Genomic DNA, 22408 nt, shown 5'->3' on the forward strand with positions numbered 1-22408 from the left:
TCAAATCAGAAGAACTGGTACAATGAAAATTTTTTGTCTCTACTATTCTCTGTAGACACTTTTCTTCACATGTTTATGAAGGAATTCTTTCTAAACTGTACAAAATCAGCGAAGTGGGATGGTGCATTCCTGTACTCAGTACATGGAAGTCTAAGACAGGAGGATCACAGGTTCTAGGTCAGCCTCAGCAATGTAACAAGAATGTCAACAACCTAGAAAGATCATGTTTCCAAACAAACATAATGAGGGTTAGGGTGTAGCTTAGAGGTAGAATATCTCAGTAGCACAAAAAGTAAAACAAAATGTACATGTTCCAAGAGTCAGTTTTCATCTCTATTCACATGCAAATCAACTAATATCTTTCTGATAAGTTACTTTTCCTAGTGATACTCATGTTCTATCCTGTTTTATGAATAATCCAACTCATTTTTTACATATTTGTGTGAACGTGTGTCTATGCCCCTTCTGCATTATTTTATTTTATTTATTTATTTTTTGTGGTACTGAGGTTCCTGGAAGCCCTTCTACCTGCAGGCTACACTCCCAGACCTATTTCATACTTTTTTTTTTTTTTTTTGAACCTGCGCGATCCTCCTGTCTCTGCCTCCCAAGCGCGGGGATTAGAAGCATGTGCCACCATGCCCGGCCCCTTGTGCATTATTTTATTTTATTTTATTTTATTTTATTTTATTTTATTTTTTTGTGGTACTGGGGGTGGAACCCAGAGGCTTTCTACCTCTGGGCTATACTCCCAGACCCATTTTTTATATTTTATTTGGAAACAGGGTCTCACTATATTACTGAGAGCCTCACTAACTAGCTGAGGCTGGCTTTAAACCTGGCTTTAAACCTGTGCCATCCTCCTGTCTCAGCCTCCCAAGCGCAGGGATTACAAGCGTGCGCCACCACGCCAGGTCCCTTCTACATTATTTTAAAGTATTTGGTTCTTTTCAATATTCTGTCCAAAAGTACACTTTATTTTCATCTGGGAATAATGTCTATATTTCCCATCTCTTTCATTTTGTGTTTTCTTCTTCATTTCACCTTTTTCTCCCTCTGGTAAGTTTCTGTAGACTTGAGCTTAACAGAAACAGCCACAAACTTCCTTTCCCTGAATACCAAACTCTTTCTAGCCCAGCACTCCTCCATGATTGACTCTTCTTTTTCACCTAGATAGGAAAGACAGCTCCAAAATGTCAGTATTCATTTTGAACAGTCATAAATTTTAAATGCTAAACTTGAAATAGTAGTGGAGTCAGACTGAGATGAAACATCTTGGTCTATACTGATACTTTTCACCCTTTCAAGGTTTTTGCCTGTTTCCTTTGCAATCATCACCTTTAAAAATGCCCTGATTTCATTTTTATATCCATATAATGAAAAACTCTGAAATTAAGCACCCTCAGTACCACCAAAAAAAGAAGATTGGGACCCAAGACAGGCTGTCAGTTATCCTCATGTAGCACATGAGAAATAGATTTTGTGGGAGAGTACAGGATCTATCTAAAGTCACTTACCTACTGAATGAAAAGCCACAACTCAAATTAGGTCAGCTAATTAGATTTCCAGCTCCATATTTTCTCCCATAATTTCAAACGGTTACGATCTACTACTAAATTCGGGGGCATATAAGCCTAGTGATAAACTTTCAAAAATTTCATGCCGGGCGTGGTGGCGCACGCTTGTAATCCCCGAGCTTGGGAGGCGGAGACAGGAGGACCGCGCAGGTTTGAAGCCAGCCGCTGTGGTTTAAGAGACCCTGCTTCCAAATACAAAGTATCAAATAGGTCTGAGAGTGTAGCCCGGAGGTATAAGGGCTTCCAGGAACCCCAGTACCACCAAAATAAATATTTCTTCCCTCACCTGACATTGTCAGAGAAGAGGTAACCTCCACTGCAGACACAAGTGGTGATGGGACAACAGCAGAGGACGTCTGGGCAATTGAAAGAATGAAGTCCCTGGTCGCGGTTCTCCTAGGAGGACCGCAGTGTGTTTACAGACACCTCCATGGAAACCCCAAGATTCTACCAGGTTTTGGTAGGTTTGGTGGGAGGATGATGTCACAAAAAAGGCAGTTTAAGGGTAGAAGAGAGCCAATGGAGAGGTCACATTGCCAAGCAGAAGATGGGGTTGTGTGGAGAGAATGCCAGGAGACTTATAATAGCACCTAAGTGGCTGAGCTCTGGGGAGGTGGTACACATGGTAGTACTTTCGGGGCTCTTATATTACAGAGGTCCTTTCATTATTTTTTAAACTAATTTTTATAAGTAATATTATGTTTAACATAGTTCTCAACTGAATAGTTTTGTTGAGATAATAATATATACACAACTATTATTCTAACACGTCCAGAATCAGCCACTTCTGATGGTGCATTCCTGTAGTCACACTACTTGGTGCTGAGACAGGAGGAGAACAGGTTCAAGGCCAGCCTCAGCAATGTAACAAGAATCTCAGCAATCCAGGTTCCAACCAAAAAAAAAAAAAATAGGATTGAGAGTGTAATGTAGAGATAGAATGCCCTAGTAGGACAAAAGTAATTAATTAAATGAAAATATATACGTTCAGATTCAATGTTCATCTGTATTAAAATCAATCAACCTAACGTGTTTTGAGAACCTATTTTTTCTAGTGGTATCCAAGTTCTTGCCTCTTTCCTGCCTAGTCTAGCTCATTTTTCACTTCTGTGTGTTGATTTGGTCTATGCTCTTTCTGCATTATATTAAAGCATTTGGTTCATTTTGATATGCTATTCCAAACTACATCTTATTCTGTTTTTAGAGAAATCTCTATGAACCCCTTTTTTATGTTTTCTCCTCCATCACTTCCCAGTTTTCTCCCTTCTGTTAGTTCTTGTGGATCTGTGCTTAACATAAACAGTGACAAACTCCTTCCTCTTGACTATCTGCCTTTTTTTTTTATCCCAGCACTCTTTTTTTTCCTGATGATTTTGTATCACCTGGTACCTGTAATGTAAGTAATATTAACTTTTGAATGTCTTTGAATTTGAAATCCAAAAGTTGAAATATTAGTGGGGAGTGTTTTACAGATAAAACATCTTGGTATATACTGATAGTTTTCCATCCCATCTAGATATTACCTGTATCTATTGAAGCAAACACCTTAAAAACTCCCCTGATTTCAGTTTCTATATACATAGGACAAAAAACCCACTAAAATGGAGAAAGACAGAATATAGGCAGTCAGTTATCTTCATGAGGCTGAGGAAGAAATGGATTTTGTAAGAGAGTAAAGGATCCGTCCAAAGTTACATACGTAGTAAATGTAAAAGCCACAACTGAAATGAGTTCTCTAGATTTTCAGTTCAATACTTTCCCGATATTCCTACTATTTTCACTTAGTATTACAATGAGGGGGAAGAAGGCTAATGATCAAACTTTCTTTCCTCACCTGACATGGTCAGAGAAGAGGTACCACCAATTGTATGTACAGTGGATGAAGGGGTGACCCCAGAGGATGTGTGGGTCACTGAAGGCCAAGAGCACATGTCTCCAGAGCGAAGGTCACTGGACACTGATCAGTCACTGGACACTCTGACCAGCTGATCAGTCACTGGACACTCGCCAAATGCGATGTCCAAATGTGTTTACAGACAATTCCATGGAAACCCCAAAATTCTATCAAGTGGTGTGGTTTGGTTAGAGGATGATGTCACAAAAGGGCAGTTTAAAAGTATAAGAGAGCCAATAGGGAGGTCATATTGCCAAGCCGAAGATATGATTGGGTGGAGAGTGTCAGTAGAGAATCTAAGTGGCTGAACTCTGGGGAGGTGAATTCTGCAAGACACACAAAATGGTCACATTTCTGAAGTCTCTTACATTATAGAGATCATGTCAATATTTTAACTAATGTTTATTAATCAAATGATGTTTAAATTTCACATATTCCACAAAAATTGAAAAATTCTATGAATGTAATAATATATGTACCATTAGTATCCCTAGGGAGGATAGAAAGCACAGTCTACATTTTGTAATTAATTGTCCGGATACTTTTTCAGTCCATCTGCTTGGTGATCCTACTGCTTTTAAAGTATATGCAAAGAAAGTGATCAAGAGGCTCTCTTTATAATTTGTTTGAAGAGTGAAGTTTACTGAATACACCTTGAGAGAATGATGTGGTCCTAGGCCCTTCTTTCTTAGTTTCTTCTCCTTAAGTCCCATTTTCCTTGTGCTAGGCTGGACCTGGTTGAACTGGAATCTCTTCTCCCCCCGCCCCCCCTTTATTGTAAGAATTATTTCAAGAGGAAATCTTGAGTTTTGCATTTTTACAACCGTGGATGTTACTTCGTATCAACTTCCCAAACATGTCTTTTTCATTTGACCCCTTGTTTGACAATAGAGCGTAACATTGAGAGCAAACACTAGAGAGTGGAAGACACAGCTGACTGCACACTTTCCCTCTTGTGGACATTGTTTGCATTCTTTTGTCTTTACCTTGTTTACTCTGTGTCCTTGGGCCAGACATACATGCTGCCACCGGGGCCTTCATACTTGAGAGGAACTGAGGGCTCTTTCTTCTTCCATTTGTGAATCCAGTGTGGAAGTTCCTATGGCCTCCTTCCCACTACAAAGAGCCACTGTGGGATCTTGGGCCTCTTATATTCTTCTTAAGACATACGTGAGTGCAAAGCCAGGCAAAATGGAGAGGACATGGCTAAAGATACGAGGAGATATCAGTGGAGCAGAGGGAACATTAGTGTACAGGGAAGAAGAGACCAATGAACACTTGAAGTTTATGTTATCTGTGAGAATTGCGTCAACTCATTTTAGTTCTATCTTGTATAAAAGCAATATATGAGTCCCTGATTTATTTTTAGTGGTACTGTGGATCCTGGAAGCCCTTCTACTTCTGGGCTACACTCCCAGACCTATTTTTAAATATATTTTTATTTGGAAACAGGGTCTCTTAAGCCAGCGCGGCTGGGTTCGAACCTGGGGGATCCTCCTGTCTCTGCCTCCCAAGGGCGGGGATTACAAGTTTGCACCACTATGCCGGGGTTGAGTCCCCAATTTTTTAGGAAGGTACGAAGGTACTTCAGTGCCTGCCATGATTTTGTATATATAACATACCTTTCTGCATTTTATGCCTTTTCTGGTTATTTATACATTATGGATTGCTTTTAATGGTTTTGGGTTTCTCATCAGTTTTGTGTCATCTTCTTAGGAAATGAATGTTGAAGGACATAGTGCATGCTTTTCTCTTGTTGAGTCTTCATTTGGAAGCATCATGACTGTGACCTGGTGGAATTGTGGAGAGAAGAAAAGAATGATTTGAGAGAGGCACTGTGGTGAGTTGCGCCATGTGCCCAAGCATAAGAACAGCGTCTTCAGTCAGCCCAACCTAAACCTCTAGGCCTTTGGCTTCCCTGTGCTGGTCATGTTTTTCTCACTGATTTTCCCTGTAACAGTGATTGAGTCAAGGCTGAACTACGATTGATTTTTTTCTATGAATATAACTGGTTTGGGGAGGAAATCTATGTGTATCCTAATTTTCACAGGTGATTATTTTTTATGCATGTCTCAATGGCTCCAGGTGTGGCTTATCTAGGCTCAGTGAGTAGGTAGTGTATGATAGAAGATGCCATGAGGTGAAGGAAAGACAGGTTTATAGCTGAGAACACTGAAGATAAATATCACATGGAGAGAACTATTTTTTCCTTTTCTAATTATACTTCTAGTTCTTATGAATAATCATTTTTACTCGCTGACTTGTTTGATATAATGTGTGTGAAGTCATTGAGGATGGGACCACCAAATATGTTTATTTAAATTTTTTGTTAATTATACCTTAATAGAAAGTTTAACTTCTTGCCAAAGTGCTGTCTCATATCATAGACTCAGCAGAGGGTGCATGGATGAGGTCTAGGTCTGTGATACCATCGCTGACCCAGGCTCTTTCCATCTCTCTGTGCTTCCATCTTGTTGTCAGTCTTCACTCCAGAATGGAAGGAAGGTGCAGTAGGTGCATCTGAGCTCGTGGAAGCAGGCTGGCAAGGGTGAACTGCAGTGGACCTATGTGAGGTCAGAGACTAGCTTCTGAGGAACAGGTTGACCTTGAGTTTTGTGTGTGCCCAAGAAAAGGCAAAGGCATGGTCTGGCCATTCCAGATGGTAGATAGCATCTCCTCCCTGGATAGAGATGGACACTCTTTTTCATTAGTGCTTTGGTTTCTGGACTCTGACCTGAAGTTCTTCATAACCGTTAAGCTCGTGTCAGATATCCCACCAGTGTATAAAAAGAGACATCATGGGGTGTTTGATGCTTCTTTCGTTTTCCAGGGACTTGAAGGAAGAAAGCCTAGTTTCCTTATCACTTTTCTTCCTCAGTGCAAGAAAAATGTGCAGTGCCAGAGAGCTCTGAGGCTTTTGAAAGATCTCTTGGTAATCTCAGGGGAATTTCTCTTTCCTTTAACATATAGAATTCTTTACATCTCTGCCCTGACTTTCTTCCCGGGTGAATATTGTCTTTTGATTTCTTGGATCCGTTTTCCCTGCCTTTTTGGCCATTGCTGCCCATGGCTCTCAGCTTTGCAGGTCCTGCAGGATGCAGCTCTTTGAGGTTTGCTGTGCTAAGGCTTGGCCATGCTCACAGGAATGCTGTTGTTATCCCCTTCACTGCCACTTCTCCTCCCACAGGCACTCTGTAGGCAATATGTGAATTTTGGACTCTGGGGCCCCCTCCATAATGTCAGAGGATTTATGCCTATCCTCCCTTTTTACCCTTGACGCGTCCTTCATCTCCTTCAATCAATGGCTCTGGTATCTTCAACTTTTATGGATGTGGCACTCCCAAAATGGAGAATCTGCAATAGCTGAATAATCTCCAGCATGGTAGTGATGTCTGCCAATCACTGGTGCACTAGGTCTCATCTCAAGTGGTCTTGGTCCTCCACACTCAGGCTCTTGCTACCCAAACTGTGGATGTCAGAATCGGGCTAGTGAGTCAATGGAATGGATATACGCCAGGAGCTGGTGAATTTCAGGGATTTGTCATGGACCAGAGGAGAATATGGATTTTCTCCTGGGATCTGGTCAGTATTCAGAGGCTGTGAATGCTGGGATGGTTTGCATTTCTTCCTTATTAATTCATTCTGTCTCTACCTGGCTTGCATAGGAAGACCATTTCAAGAGATTAGCCAAGTTAAGGTTGGCATTTATCATGGAATTGTCTCAAAATTCAGGTGGAGAGCTACTAAAACATATCTGGCTATTTTAGCTTCTGCAGTACTTAGGGAACTCTGGAATTTGTGGCTTGCGGAATTTAATCTAAGGGAGGTTTTGTCCTCACTGGAGTTTTCATCACTGCAAAGGAATCAAGGAAGATGTCAGTCTCTGGTGTGTGGGATGCTCTTTGTACACACCAACAGGGTGATGAGATATCTATTGATAGTGGATTAGACAATTCCCTAAGTATTCTTTAGGACCATGGACAGGTCCCCCCACATTACAGCTATACATTGCCTGGGCCACATGTATCTGGTGATAATTTTGTGTCAGAGTTTTTTTTTTTTTCCTTGTGCTCTATGAAATAATTATAATTGAAATGATATCCTGAGTGGAAGTGTTTGAAAGTGAAATTCATTTTTACAATATGAAGTTTCTGTGGCTGGTAATGTAGACCTTTGGCTTTGTCTAGTATCCCCAGACAACTTGACCGTGCTTGAATGCTGATCCAGGTGGGCACTCCCCATGCGTGTCTGAAAGGAGATTCCAGAGGCAGAGGGCCGGAGACATGTTGAACTTATAGGTGGGACAGACTCTCTGGGAAAGCTGTAGATACCTCCTCTTAGGGAAGCTGCTTTTCCCACCACAGGAAGATACAGGTGTAGAGAAGCTTAAATTGTAAGTTAAGATGAATTTTGGAAATGGCCAGTGGGAAGCCAAAGGGCAATGACAAAATGATGAGATTTGCAAGTTCTCGTTATATTTGAGAAGCAGTATTCGTAGTAGTAGTAGTAGTAGTAGTAGTAGTAGTAGTAGTAGTAGTAGTATTTGGTGGTACTGGTGTTCCTGGAAGCCCTTCTACCTCTGGGCTACCCTCCCAGACCTATTTTATACTTTTTTATTTTTGGAAACAGGGACTCTTAAGCCAGCATGGCTGGCTTCGAACCTGCGTGATCCTCCTGTCTCCTCCTCTCAAACGCGGGGATTACAAATGTGAGCCACCATGCCCAGCTTGAGAAGCAGTATTATGTTAATATAGGTTCTTCGAGGAAGCCCCTAATATCGATATTCTCTGAGATACTAAAATTGAATCAGGTTAGGATGGTTGTAAGTGGTGGAACATTTTGGTACTCATTTGGTGAACTGTGCTTCCTCTCTACTCGGGCTCAGATGGCCTAAGGCTTATGGTTCATACATTATGTCCTAGATGCATCCTTTTTTTAGCCCATAGCTTTCCCTGAACATACACCTGTACTGACTGATAACTACTCAGGAGATAAAATGTTTTAGGATCAGGAGACCTTATAGAACTTCTAATGCCATTTTTTACTTTTTGTGACTGACCTCACTTAGCATAATGTTCTCCAATTCCATCCATTTTACTGTAAGTGACATAATTTTTTCCTTCTTTTTGAGTGAGCAAAATTTCATTGTGTACATATGCCATAGTTTTGTAATCCATTCATCTGTCGATGGACATCTTGTCTGGTCCCATAGTTTGGCAATTTTGAGTTGTGTGGCAATGAGCATAGATATGTGTGCGTTACTCTGGCAGTTTGTTTGGGTAGATATCCAGAAGTGGTATAATGGGACCATATGGTACATTTGTTCCCATTCTTCTGAGGGTCCTCCATGCAGTTTCAATTCCACCAATATATTAGAGTCTCCACTTCACAACCTCACCAGCCTTTGTTGTTTGTGTTTTTAGTGATGCTATTCTAATTAGGATTAGGTGATATTTCAGGGCAGTTTTGATTTGTATCTCTCTGATTGCTAATAATGTTGAACTTCTTTTATACATTTACTGGCCACCTGAATTTCTCCTTTTGTGAATAAATTTCTTCTTTTGTCTATTTAGTTCACTTACCAAAATTGGGCTATTTGTTTTCTTGGCGATGATTTTCTTTTTCTTTAAATAGAGCTGCTTTACTTTTTATTTTTATTTTTTATTGGTGCATTGTAGTCATACATTTTAATGGAGTACAAGATGGTAGACGATCCATGAATGCATCACTTATTTAGACCTTACCCAATTTCCACCCCCACTCCCTCCCCACTCCTTCCTTCTCATGTTTGGCTTAGTGATTGACTTAGATAAGTTTTTAAATGTACATCATGTACATTAGGTAATTTGCCTTTATCCCCATCCTGTCCTCCTCAGTTAGGTCACCTTATTTTCTCATCTATGGCTTCTCCTTCTTCATCAAGAGTTCCTTTTGTATCCTAGCTTCTGCATATTAGGGGGGAGCATCAGATTTCTTATTATTTCAGATTTTCTTATTCTTCATGGCTGACTAATCTCACTTAACATAATGTCTTCCAGTTCCATCCATTTATATACTCCTGTTTTTCTTTATGGCTGAGTAAAATTCCATTGTGTACATATCCCATAGTTTTGCAATCCATTCATATGTTGATGGACATCTTGGCTGGTTCCATAGTTTTGCAATTGTGAATTGGGCAGTTATGAACATGGATATGCATGCATTAGTTTGTTCGTTTGGTTTCCATTCTGTTGGGTAGATACCCAGGAGTGGTACTGCTGGATCATATAGTAAGTTCGTTCCCATTCTTCTGAGTATCCTCCATACATTTTTCCAAAGTGGTTGCACTAATTTGCAGTCCCACCAACAATGTATTAGTGTTCCCACATCCTCACAAGCATTTGTTGTTTGTGTTTTGAATGATTGGCACTGTAGTTTGAGTTAGGTAAAATTTCAGGGTAGTTTTGAAATACATCTCTCTGTTTGCTAATGATGTTGAGCATTTTTTCATGCATTTATTGGCCATTTGACTCTCTTCCTTCATGAAGTGCCTATTTAGTTCACTTGCCCATTTTTTGATTGGGTTACTTGTTATTAGTGCTGAGTTTCTTGAGTTCTCTGTATATTCTTGATATTGTAATGGTTTGAAATATTGACGTGGGTTCTTGTTCTTAGCTATTTAGAAAAAATAGCCAGAGGCCGGGTGTGGTGGCACACGCTTGTAATCCCTGTGGTTGGGAGGCACAGACAGGAGGACCATGCTGGTTCGAAGCCAGCTGTGCTGGCGTAAGACACCCTGTTTCAAAAATATAAAATAGGTCTGGGAGTGTAGCCCGGAGGTAGAAGGGCTCCCAGGAACCCCGGTACCCTAAAAAAAAAAAGAAAAGAAAAAATAGCCAGAACTATACTGCTGCAAGCTTAAGCAAATTTTTATTATTACAAAGGTAGAAAGAAGGAACTGATCATCAAAGCACTGCATTAGAAAGATGCAGTGGAGTGCTTGAAAGAATTATACTGAAGTTTTTGAACATAGAAGAGTTTTTATAAGGATTCATCATCTCCCTTCTCCCATCTTACTTAGGCACTAGTCTTTTTAACTTCCCCGACTCAATGCAGGCACAGGCCCACCATGTATCTCCATGGTGTAAGCCTTTCTTGTTAGATATATAACCAAGATGTGTTGATTTATTAACAATATCATGTCCTTGAAGAGTTTTTAGCCTTTTTCTATCACTATATACAAAAGTTATGTAATATGTTGTATACTTTTATTTAAAGTATGGAGGCTTTTGGCTATAACGTTTGTGTACTTTAGTAATTAATGTAAGGTTCTCTTAACTCTAAACTACTGTGAGAATTTAGTGTTTGTTCTAATATTCCATGTTTAGCTGCACTAATAGTTAACTTTTAGCTGACCAAGGTCAATATTGTCTGCAGCTCTTGGCTGACAGCTTAGAGGCAGAAAAAAAGATTTTCTACTTTTGCCTAGGTATGAAAGCTTATTCTTATTCGCAATTAATACAGCTCTTATTAATAACCAATACAGGCTCAGTCCCCATCAGATATTAGTCCTCTATCAGTGGGATAGTTAGCAAAAATCTTCTCTCATTATGTTGGCTCTCGGTAGAGGTTCTTGATAGTTTCTTTGCCATACAGAAACTCTTCAGTTTAATGAAATCCCATGTATTTATTTGTCTTTTAGTTTCTTGTCCCTTGGGTCTTGTTGAGAAAGTGTTTGTCTATGCCTTTGGGTTGCAGTTTTGGACCTATGTTCTCTTCAAGGAGCATCATGGTTTCTGGTCTAATTTCCAAGTCTTTGATCCATCTTGAAAGACTTCTATTCTGATTCACTGGTCTATGTATCTGTTTTTGTGCAAGCACCATGCTGTTTTTTATTACTGTGGCTTTGTACTATAGTTTAAAGTCAGGTCTTGTGATTCCTGTGGCATGGTTTCTGATGCTGAGAAGTTCTTTGGCTATTTGGGAATTTTGTTGCTCCAAATGAATATAGGACTTGTTCTTTTATGTCTGTGAGAACTGTTCTTGGGTATTTAATGGGTATTGCATTGAATCTGTATCACTTTTGGAAGTATGGCCATTTTGATGACAGTGATTCTGCCTATACATGAACATGGAAGATCTTTCAATCTTCTAAGTTCTCAATTATTTTAAATGTTTTATAATTTTCTCTAGAGGTCTTTTACCTCCTGAGTTAAGATTATTCATAAGTAATTTTTTGAGGAAAATCCTAAGTAGAAGTATTTTCTGAATTTCTTTTTCAGTGGATTTATGGTTGGTGTACAGAAAAGGTTTTAATTACTTAGGATTGAATTTATATCCAGATGCTTTGCTGAATTTGTGATCAGTTCTATTAGCCTTTTTGTTGAGTTTGTTAAGTCTTAGTATCATGTCATCTGCAAAGTGTGAAAGTTTGAGGGTTTTTTTTTCTATTTGTATTCCTTTGATTTTTCTCTTCTTGCCTTATTGGTCTGGCTAGAATCTCACGTACTGAATTGAAAAGAAGTGGTGATAATGGACATCATTGTCCCGTTTCTGTTTTTAAGGAAAAACTTTTTTCCCCATTTAATATGATGCTGCATAATAATGGATTTTGGGTTTTAATCCATTTTTCCACATTATTTCTTTTTAACAGGGAGTTGAGCCAATGTATTTTCAGTGTGATTATTGAGAGATGATTTTTAAAATTCCTAACATATTGAGATTTAACATCTGTATGAGATAGTGTTTGTTCCTCTTTGCTTTATCATCGGCTGGATGGACATTTTTGTTTCTCTAGTTCTGGTGTTTATTACTTATTTCTTCTTTGCAGCTAATCTCTTTGAGTATTTTCTCTAGCGCTGGTTTGGAAGACATAAATCCCCTCAGCTTCCTCCGTGGAGGATTTTAATTTCCTCATCTAATTTGAGAGATTGTTTTGCTGGGTAGGAAATTTTTGGCTACAAGTTGTTTTCTTTCAGAGTTTGGAATATTCTACTCCAGCCCCTTCTGGCTTTCATGATTTTGTTTGGAAAGTCTGGAGTTACTCTAATTGGTTTGCCTCTGAATGTTACTTGGTCTTTTTGTTTTTTGTTTTTTGTTTTTTTTGCCTTAAGAATCTCTTCTTGGCTTCCACATTGATAAGTTTGACTCTTATCTGGCATGGTGAACCTTTACTCTGAACTTGTTTAAAGGGATTGCTGTATGTTTCCTGTATCTGTGTATTAACCTCTTGCTTTATGTTTGGAAAATTTTCTGGTGTTACTTCTTTGAAAAGATTGTTGATCCATTTGATTTCACATTCTTTTTGCTCTTCTATGCCAATTATTCTTAGCTTAGCTCTTTAAAAATGGTCCATATTTGTTCAAGGTCCAATTCATGCTGTCCAATTGTTCTTTCTAAGTTATACACTTTGTATTTGTCTTTAGAGTCATCATCTCTAGGAGTGAGATTCTATTCTCCATGTGGTCTAATCAATTATTTACAGTTTGAATTGATGTCTTTACTCTGATGATTACATCATTTATTTCCTTCAGACTCTCTAAATTCTTTTCAGCAGTCCTATATTATTTCTACAGTTACATTCCTGATTTAAGCTTCTGAAAATCTCTACAATGGCTCGTTGTCAGGTTGTATTATTGTGGTGTTGTTGGAGCTCATTGCTTCCTTGTTTTTTCTCTTCTCATGATTCCAGAAGTTCGTGTCTGTTGCTTTTGATAGATTTGTCTCAGTCTCTGAGTGTCAGCTGGTACATCTAAGGGCAAGTTGTATTGTACTCAACAGTGAAGTTTGAGTGAGGAGGGAAGCAAAGTCATAAATGCAAAAATATGGTAAAGCCTCACATGGAATGTAATGTAGTACATATTAGAGATTAGAGATAGTGAATATGTAGTAGTATTCTAGCAACCACTGTGAAGTTTCTGGTATAGTTATATTAAGTGGATTTAATACAAGGCAAGAAAGAGAAAAGAGAGGACAAAAGAAAAAAGAATGAAAATGGATAGAATTGAGTAGGTATGTACAAGGAAAGAAGCTTGGGAAAGGGTTTGGAAGGAAGGTGAGTAAATAGGCATACACACTCACACACACACAAAAGAAGAACAAAAAATCAAAACAGCACAAGCAACATATTAATGCAACTCTACAAATAAAGATGATTCAGCACACTGGGCCTCTGCAGTCTCTATGCAGGCACCCAGTGCCACTGACACCTTTCCTGCTGCAAACCTGGATCTCTGAGTCTTACCCAGGCTATGCAGATGGCTGGTATCAATGGGGCTGGATCTATTTTTTTTAATGAGACATATTAGATTTTATTTTCATTGGTACATTATAGTTTCACATCATAATGTGGTTCGTATTGACAATGGCATACCTTTACACAGTACTTGGTGCACTCCCTCCCAACCTGCTTCTGCTTCCCCCACTTTTCAACAATGAGTGTCCAGGTTAAGAATGCTGCATTAACATTGTACACAACTCAAACATAGCTCCTTGGTTAATTACCTCACCTTTCTTCCTCCCCTACCCTTCCTTTCTACTTTTGCTGAGGTTTACCTTCCGTTATCTGGAGTCCCTCTGGTATCCCTAATACTCCCTAGTTTGGGCACATTAGAGAAAACATATGTCCCTTCTCTTTCTGTGCTTGCCTGATCTCACTTAGCATAATGTTCTCCATGTCTTTCCCTTTTCTTGCAAATAACATGATTTTGTCCTTCTTTATTGCTGAATAGAATTCCATTATGCGTATTTTCCATAATTTTTCAATCCATTAATCTGTTGATGGAGACCTAGGTTCCATATTTTGGCTATTGCAAATTGTGCTGCTATGAACATGGGTATGTATATGTTACTGTAGATCACTGATTTCAACCCCTTTGGAAAGATACCCAGGAGTGATATAGCCAGATCATATGGTGGATCCATTCCCAGTTTTCTAAGAAATCTCCACACTGATCTCCATAGCAGCTGGACTTGTTTGCACTCCCAGCAACAGTATAAAAGAGTTCCTATTTTTCCAAATCCTCATCAGCATCTGTTATCATTTGACCTTTTTTTTTTTTTTTTTTTTTTTTTTTTTGCTTGCTACTCTGCTTGGGGTTAGATGGAATCTCAGTGTAGTTTTGATTTGCATCTCCCTGATGGCTAATTATTTGAACATTTTTCATGTATCTATTGGCCATTTGTATTTCTTCTTTTGTGAAGTGTCTATTCAGTTCAGTTGCCCATTTCTTGAATGGTTTATTTGTTTTACTAGTATAGATTCTTTTGAGCTCTTTGTAAATTCTAGATATTAGCTCTCTAGCAGAGTGGAGGCTGGTAAAGATCCTCTTCCATTCTGTAGGGTTTCTCTTTAGGTTCTCAATGGTTTCCTTTTAACTTTTAAATTTAATGCCATCCCACTTGTTACTTCTTTTTTTTAGTGCACTGTATTTATACATCATGATGGTGTAACAAAACGTGTGTAGACATAAATACACATATCACCCAGCCAGGTCCCACCCAGTCACCAGTTCCTACCCATCCCTCCCTCCCATGCTTGGTTTAGTGGTTGACTTCGATATGGATAATTACATCATGCGCTTTAAAGAGTTTAGCTCTCCCCCTCCCATCCCCAGAGTTAGGTTGCCTTATTTGCTCCTCTATAGGATCTCCATTTTTACCTGGAGTTCCTCCTATGACCTCATTCACCCTAGCATTCACATATTAGTGAAAGCATCCGATTCCTTAATTTTTGCGACTGACTAATCTCACATAGCATCATGTCATGAAGATCCATCCATTTTCCTGAAAATACCTTGCAATTAATTTTTTTATGGCTGAGTAAAATTCCATTGTGTACATATCCCAAAGTGTTGCCATCCATTAATCTGTTGATGGACATCTTGGCTGGTTCCACAGTTTGGCTACGGTGAATTGTGCAGCTATGAACATAGATTCACATGCATTAGTTTGGGTAGATGCATGCATTCCTTTTGGGTAGATACCCAGAAGTGGTATTGCTAGATCGAATGGTACAGATTTGTTCCCATTCTTCTGAGGATTCTCCATACTGTTTTACAAAGTGGTTTCACTAATTTGCAGTACCACCAACAATGTTTTAGAGTTCCCACTTCTCCACATCCTTGCCAGCATCTGTTGTTGTTTGTGTTTTGAATGATTGCCATTCTAGTTGGAGTTAGGTGAAATCTCAGGGTAGTTTTGATTTGCAACTCTCTGATTGTCAATGATGTTCAACATTTTTTCGTGCATTTATTGGCCATTTGAATTTCTTCTATCCTGAAGTGTCTATTTAGTTGGCTTGCCCATTTTTTGATTGGATGATTTGTTGTTTAAGTTTTGAGTTTCTTGAGTTCTCTGTATATTCTAGATATTAGTCCTTTATTGGAGGGATAGGTGGTAAAAATCTCTCATTCTGTTGGCCTTCGATTGAGATTCATGACAGTTTCCTTTGCTGAACAGAAGCTCTTCAATTTCATGCAATCCCATGCATTGATTTGCCTTTGGGTTTGTGGTGCCTTTGTGGTCCTGTTGAAAAAGTTTTATCTGTGCCTATGTGTTGCAGTGTTGGACCTATGCCCTCTTCGAGGAGCCTTAAGCTCTCTGGTTTAATTTCCAAGTCTTTGATCCAATTGAATTGACTCTTGTGCAGGGTGAGAAAGTGGGATTAATTTCCAGTTTTCTGCATATGGGTAACCAGTTTTGCCAACACCATTTGTTGAAGAATCGATCTATTTTTAAGTACAGGTCTCCCTCAACGCTTTCCACAGGTCTTGGTCTCTCCCTGCCTCCATAGGTGGTGGATGCCTCTGAGACCAAACTCAATGTAACAGTCTCTGTTCTCCACAGCTAAGGCTGGGCTCAGCTGACTTTTCCCCATTCACCACAATTGGGTGGTCTGTGGTGATCCTGGAGATCCTACTCATTGGGTCTACTGTTAAGTGTAGGTCTCCCCACACACACTTTCCACTGATGCACAGGCTAAATCTGTCTGAGCCTCTGCTATAGCCAACAGCAGACTCCACTTTCAACTTTTCTGGGTTGAATTGCAGAGTCTCAGACCCAAAAAGATTGTTGAGACTGCGCACATCACTGGGGGCTCATGCTGGGCTTTCTTCTGTGGGACGACAGCTTCACTCATGGTATTGCTGCACACAGGTCTGGATCTCTGGCAGGCATGGTAAGCTCATCTACCACTGCTGCAAGTTGTGGAATCCATCCCTCCCTTTGCTGGGTTCCACCACAAAATCTCAGACCCAGGGCATTAATCAAGCTATGTGAGTCCCACAGGACACACATTGGGCTTCTCCTGTGGGGACCGCAGCTTCACTTACAGTGTTGTTGAGCACTGGTCTGGATCTCTGGAGGGCGTGGTGGGCTTGGCCACCGCTGCTGAAAATTGTAATTGGTGTTTGCACAGGAGGAACTGATGACTTACAATTCAGATGATCTAGGGCTGGTTACTCAGGTTCTTGGTTGTTTTCTTGTCGCTGAAGTTGGATTCAGTGAGGCAAGGTAGCACCGGTGTGGCGCCCATGGCTGCAGGGAGTTCAGGCTTCTTTTCTGGTGATGTTCAGTGCCACTCTGGATCCCTGTAGGGTGTGACTCTCAAAATGCCACTGCTGGAAGTTGTAGCTGGCGTTTGCGATGGGAGAACTAATGGCTTACTACCCTGTTGATATGCAGCTGCTCACCTCAAGTCCTTGGTTGTTCTACTGTTTGTCTCTGGAGTTGAGTGTGGTGAGGTAAGATGGTGCCACTCTGGTGGGCGCTGCCACAGGTGGGAGGGTTTGGCTCTCTGATCAGCCTTCTAACATTTTGTTTTTATTTCCTGCCACCTTGTACCTATCATTTTATTCCTCTACTGGGAGTATTTTCTGGCTTTGTAGAAAGCTGTTTTTAAGGCAGTGGAGAGTAGTGGCAGCATGACTTGTATGTCACCATCTTGGTCACCATCTTCCCAGAACAACCTCTTCTTTTACGTACATTTCTACTCAGTCCAACGTTTTATTCTTCAAATTATCCTCTGTCATTTCTACATTTTCTATTCCGATTTGTCCTTGTGGCCCTGTGCTTAAGATAAAGAGTTACAAACTTACTTCCTTTAGAATATTTACCTCCTTAGAGCCCCAAATTCTGCCTTTTCTCCCCCTCTTATCACCAGTATTAGTGAGAAAACTATCAGATATTAGTCCATAATACTTTCAGAACAGCAGTAGTCTGGCCTTCCACAATAAAAATTTAAACCAATAAAATAGAATATTAATAATCCAAGTTTCATTTTAATACAAGTGAAAAAACAGCTCTAAATTTAAAATTAGAAAGTGAAAATATGAGTAGAGTAACTCTTACATATGAAACATCTGCCCCACCTACTTTTGCTCTGTTGAACAAGCATCATCATCAACTCGGATTTCAATTTTTATACTCATGAACTTTAAGAAACAAAATTAGAAAGAACAGAAAACAGGCTGTCAGTTATCCTCTTGTTGGAGATATGGAGACACAGATATTGTGAGAGTATAAAGCATCAGTTCAGAGCCACATACCTCGTAAATGTCAAAAATGCAGTAGATCTCTAGACCTAGTATGATACTTTCACTCATTATTACAAGCTATTTAGACTATAGTATTAAATTTAATGGGTTGTGGGAGAGAATACTTATAGAAAACTTTAACACCTTTCTTTCCACCCCTGACATACTCAGAGGAGAGGTAACATCAACTGCACATCCAAGGGTTGAAGAGGCAACACCAGAGGTTGTCTGGATGGCTGAATCCAAAGAGTACACATTTGAAGCTTCCTAGTCACTGTTTTGATGATTCAAATTGGTTTATAGACACCTCCATGGGAGCCCCAAAATTCTACCAGTTGTTGGTAGGTTTAGTGGAAGAATGATGTCACAAAAGGGACAGATTAAAGGTATGAGAGAGACAATAGGAAGATCAGATTGCCAATCAGAACACAGGATTGGGGGGAGAGAATGCTGGGAGAGTTTTCAGAGTATCTGAGTAGCTGAGACTTCTTAAGCTAAAATGTTTATTAATGGACAAATTTATGTTTCATACATTACATTTTACTACTTTGTTTGCTGTATGTCATATCTTCTAATTTTTGTTCTTTTAGTATGCTTCTCAATTTCCCCTGTCTTTTTTTTTTTTTTTGAGGTACTGGGGATGGATCTCAGGGTCATGGTGCCTTCAGGCTACACCTCCAGCCATACTACAGAGCTGAGGATGGCCACAAACCTACGATCCTCCTGTCTCATCCTCTCAAGTACTGGGATTACAAGTGTGCACCACCATGCCCAGCTTTTCTCATTGCTTCTAAAAACCCAGGGTTTCCTATTCATTGTGTGTGCACACGTGTGTGTGTGTGTGTGTGTGTGTGTGTGTGTGTGTGTGTGTGTAGTGCTATCTTTAGGTACTCCAACATAGGAAGACATATTCATGATTTTTTTTTGTCGATGAGTGTTTAACAAGGTATTGTGTACATGACCTAATGGATTTGTGGAGAAAATAAAAGAAGGCCTGCAAGAAATGTACTGTGGTGAGTTTCAGGGAGCACCCAAGCAGAAGGCCGGTGTCTGCAGTCAGCGCACTCTGATCTCTATGGCCTTAGCTGTCAATGCCCTGGTGTGTTCTCTTCTTACTAACTTCTCTTCTCAGTGTGGTCAGGTGACTCAGGTCTGAATTGCTACTGATTTCTCAAAGAAATAGTTTGAGGAAGTCTATAGTTGTTATAACTTTTCTTGGTGGTAAGCTTAGATTTGTCTATTTGGGGTTTGTGATAGTGACAGTGAGTAGATACTGTATGATAAAAGTTGTCAAGAGCCCAGAAAAAGACAAGTTCCTAGACAAGAACCCAAAGATAAATATTGCATTTATAGACTGGTTCATTCCATCTGTTCCAATTATTCTACCAGTGCTTATTATGAAATCCTATTTTTTTACTGACTGTGTTTGAAATTATGCTTGTTAGAGAAGAAACTGTGGAAAGTTTCTCATTGTAGATAAAACACTTAGAGTTTACGTTATGTGAATTATATTTCAAGAAATAATTTTTAAAATATAAATTTTTATTTCTTTTAGAATCTGGCAATTAAACCCAGGGGTTTTCTACCTCTGAGCTATACCATCAACCCTGTATTTTATTCTTTTTATTTGAAACAGAGTCTCACCAAGTTATAGAGTGCCTTACTAAGTAGCAGACAGAGCTGGGCACGAACCTCCAATCCTCCTGTCTCAGCCCTTCAAAAACAGGATTACGAGCAGGTACCACCACATCCGCTTACAATTTCCTAATTTTCCCATGGTAATTATGTGCTGCTCCATCCTCTTCTTCTCCCCATCAATTCTTTCCCATCCTCTCCTCACTAGCCTTCGGCATGACCACTTCCCTCACACCTGTCTAGGACGCTTGTGCATGTGGGTACTTCTGTCCTACAACATGGGGACAGCAGTCTCCTGCATGTGTACACTTGCTGTTCGCAATGCTGGGGATGGGGGCAGGTAACCAGTTTTCTTCCAATGCTTCCAATTGTGGCACTGCAGCAGGTAGCCCTAGCATGTCCCTCAATTGAGTATTCAGTCCCCTTTCCAGGTTTGATTTTATCTATTCATAACATCTGGTTATGGTGATCTGAAAGCAAGGTTGGCCACATGCAAAAGCAGAGGACTTCAGGGACCACAGGCCTCGCAGCCTCTACGTGGCTCCTTTGCTTGTGGTGTGGTCCTGGCCTTTGCTCAAAGTCATTATTAAAGGAGCACAGTGGAACTGGTCTTAGTATTTGAAGGTTAATTCAAATAATGCGCTTACTGTCCTGCTTCCTGGGTGTTTAATAGATTATCAATATTCAACATCATGATCTTTGTGATTTTCACCCTGTCTCAGATCATGAGGCTATATACCAGAGCATTATTTGTTCACAGGAAAACTGAGCTCATGCAATTCTCTTTAGATTCCCCCTTCTTTTCTATTTTTTTCTCATCTGTGATGTTAGGTAACCTGTGAGAATATATCTGAAACTTATTTTTTCAAATGTCTGTCTTATTGGGCATAGTCCTAAGGATATTCTCCACACAGATATTTTCCCCTTATTCTTGTCAATCTAAACTCTAAATCTGCCATGTTCAAGCCCTTCCTTTTTTCTTTCCTTCCTTTCTTTTCTTTCGTCCTTCCTTCCATTCTTTGCTCCTTCCTTCCTACACTTCCTCCCTTCCTCCTTCCTTTTTCTTTCTTTATCTCTTCCTTTGATACTGTATGATGAAACCAAGGGCATTCTACCTCACAGTTACACCCCCAGCTGTATTATATTATTTGTTGTGATACAGCATTAACAAAATTAGTGAGTCTTGCTAGATTGATGAGTTTTGTCTGAACCTCTTTCATTTTTCCATTCACTGGGGAAAAAAGTATGCAACACTATATGTTTCTAACTTTTTTCCTTTAAACCTAATCTCAGATTTTTTTCTACTAGTCCTACCAGTGATTCCATTTCTGATTATTAAAATCCACATCTCTCTTTATTTCCCTCTCTTTATCTCTCTGATCTTTTTCTAAAATTGTGTATTTAACCCACGGGCATTCTCTCTCTGAGCTATATATACAGCCATATTTAATTTTTTGTTTTAAAATAAAGTCTTACTAAGTTGCTGCAGGCCTTGCTAAGTTGCTGAGGCTGGCCTCAAACCATATGATACTGTCTCGTCCTCTCAAGTACTGGTATTAGAGGCATTTGCCACCATGCCCTGTCCCATCCTGTTTCCCCTTCTTGTGTTCCAAGACCTGGTCCATATTCCTTTCTATTTCCTCACTTATCATTTCCCTCCTGTACTCCCAAACAAATTGTCTAATATAGTGTATGATCCCCACATGTTCAAAGAAAATGAGAACAGTTATTTGAAATGTCAATGAACTCTTTATAAGCTATATACTAATCATTTCTGTGATATTTTATTCAACTAAGTTTTTTAAATGTGTAATAAATAAGCTTCCATCGATCATTATCAACATTTTATGTAAATCTATATTCTTTATATCTTCCAAGAAATATATGCACGTCTATACATGTAAACTATTAGGTACGTATGTGATATTACCAATCCTGGAAGCTCTCTTAACCTACACAATCATAATAATGAGGAATTTCTCTTTTTCTCGCTCAGTAAAGAACTGCACCCTCCTGCAAGGCCGTGTCTTTGGCAGCATTCTCTTGCTCTTGCTCTGGCCTCTGCTCTCTTGTATGGTGCTAGAAATTACTGGCTCAGGATCATTTTGTTTCCTCCTTGGAATTGGGTGTGATGCAAAGTCTTCAAGTAGAAATTTAGAAGGGAGGAGGGAAGGAAAATCTCTAAAATACACAATGTAATTAGACATATCGAAGTCAACCACTAAGCCAAGCAAGGGAGGAAGGTAAAGGGAGGGAATGAGGTGGGAATTGGGTAGGGGTAAATCAGTGATGTGTGCATGAATGTACACAAGTTTTTTTTAACCCCAAAATGATATATGAATATAATGCACCAATAACAAATAAAAAAAAGAAATTTGTTCTTTTTTGCGTGGTGCCTAGGACAAATGTGGAAACAGGGTAACTCTGTAGAGCAGTGCAGGTAATGTTGTGTAGGGTGCAGGCCTGGAAGCAATAGAATGAGGGCCACTGGGCTGAGTAGAGGTGGCCAACCCCAAGCTGGATGCATTAGTGGATGCTATGGGAACTGGTGTGGCAGGGCCCACCTGGATGTGCTGGCAGGAGCTGCTGGGGCTGGTTTGCCTGCAGTGGGTGGAGCTGAGTGAGTGGCAGCAGGCTGGGCAGGGTGAGAAGCTGTGGGCCTCTGTAAGGCCAGAGACCGTGGCTCTGGATTAACAGGCTGAGGTTGAGGTATTTCTGGGCTGAGAAAAGGCAGAGGCACCAACTTCCTGGGTGGTGGCAGCTCATCCTGGTATAGTAATGGTAAGTTA

At 39.8% G+C, this 22408-nt stretch overlaps 1 protein-coding gene across 1 annotated transcript in view; it reads right to left on the minus strand.

Moving 5' to 3' along the window:
- The window catches only part of LOC308274393 (uncharacterized protein C2orf78), a gene marked incomplete at both ends in the record, with an annotated part of 38239 nt that extends 20186 nt beyond the window's left edge, over positions 1-18053 (minus strand). The window contains 4 exons of the mRNA XM_080712061.1: positions 1045-1169; positions 1864-1973; positions 17824-17882; positions 17997-18053. Of these exons, the coding sequence (XP_080568187.1) occupies positions 1045-1169; positions 1864-1973; positions 17824-17882; positions 17997-18053 (351 nt within the window). The remainder of the gene's footprint in view (positions 1-1044; positions 1170-1863; positions 1974-17823; positions 17883-17996) is intronic.
- Positions 18054-22408: the final 4355 nt, after the last annotated feature.

The sequence above is a fragment of the Muscardinus avellanarius genome, assembly GCF_963383645.1.
Source record: "Muscardinus avellanarius genome assembly, chromosome: 15".
NCBI classification, from domain to species: domain Eukaryota; kingdom Metazoa; phylum Chordata; class Mammalia; order Rodentia; family Gliridae; genus Muscardinus; species Muscardinus avellanarius.